This window comes from Eimeria mitis, genomic scaffold, assembly GCF_000499745.2.
Source record: "Eimeria mitis Houghton genomic scaffold, Emh_scaff2331, whole genome shotgun sequence".
Classification (NCBI taxonomy): domain Eukaryota; phylum Apicomplexa; class Conoidasida; order Eucoccidiorida; family Eimeriidae; genus Eimeria; species Eimeria mitis.
Genome location: NW_013570665.1, coordinates 3,969 through 4,529, shown reverse-complemented (window position 1 = coordinate 4,529; position 561 = coordinate 3,969). Strand labels below are relative to the sequence as shown.

The 561-nt window shown below is 56.9% G+C and overlaps 1 protein-coding gene across 1 annotated transcript in view; it reads left to right on the top strand.

Annotated features, from left to right (window-relative positions):
* EMH_0052170 (uncharacterized protein) overlaps positions 1–561 on the top strand; it is a gene marked incomplete at both ends in the record, with an annotated part of 7,348 nt that overhangs the window by 4,042 nt on the left and 2,745 nt on the right. The window contains 2 exon segments of the mRNA XM_013496850.1: positions 3–69; positions 345–524. Coding sequence (XP_013352304.1) covers positions 3–69; positions 345–524 — 247 coding nt within the window.

The window sequence follows — 561 nt, the reverse complement described above, 5'->3', positions numbered from 1 at the left end:
CAGCAGCAGCAACAGCAGCAGCAGCAGCAACAGCAGCAGCAGCAGCAACAGCAGCAGCAGCAGCAGCAGGTGTAACTGCAGCTGTTTGTTGCAGGTGCTGAGAGAAGAAACAAATGCTCTGCGTGCCACCATAGAAGACCTACAGGTAAACATTTGCTGCTGCTGTTGCTGCTGCTGCTGCTGCTGCTGCTGCTGCTGTACATAGTGGCTGTAATTGTGCTGCTGCTTCTTCTGTTGCTGCTGCTGCTGCTGTACGTAGTGGCAGTAATAGTGCTGCAGCAGCAGCAGCCGCTGCTGCTGCTGCTGCTGCTTCTCTCCTGCTGCTGCTGCTCTTGCTGCTGCAGGAAGAAAGAACTCTGCTGCTGGATGTATCTAACCGGCTGCACTTTGCTTCGCTGCGGCGCAAACCCCCCTCTCCTCTCCCGGGTGTACAGACAGCTCCTGTATCCTCCCAGCAGCCGCAGCAGCAGCAGCAGCAGCAGCAGCATATGGTGAAGGAGCTGCAGGAGCCAGTGGTGCTGGAGGTGCAGGGGATGAATGCAGCAGCAACAACAACAGCAA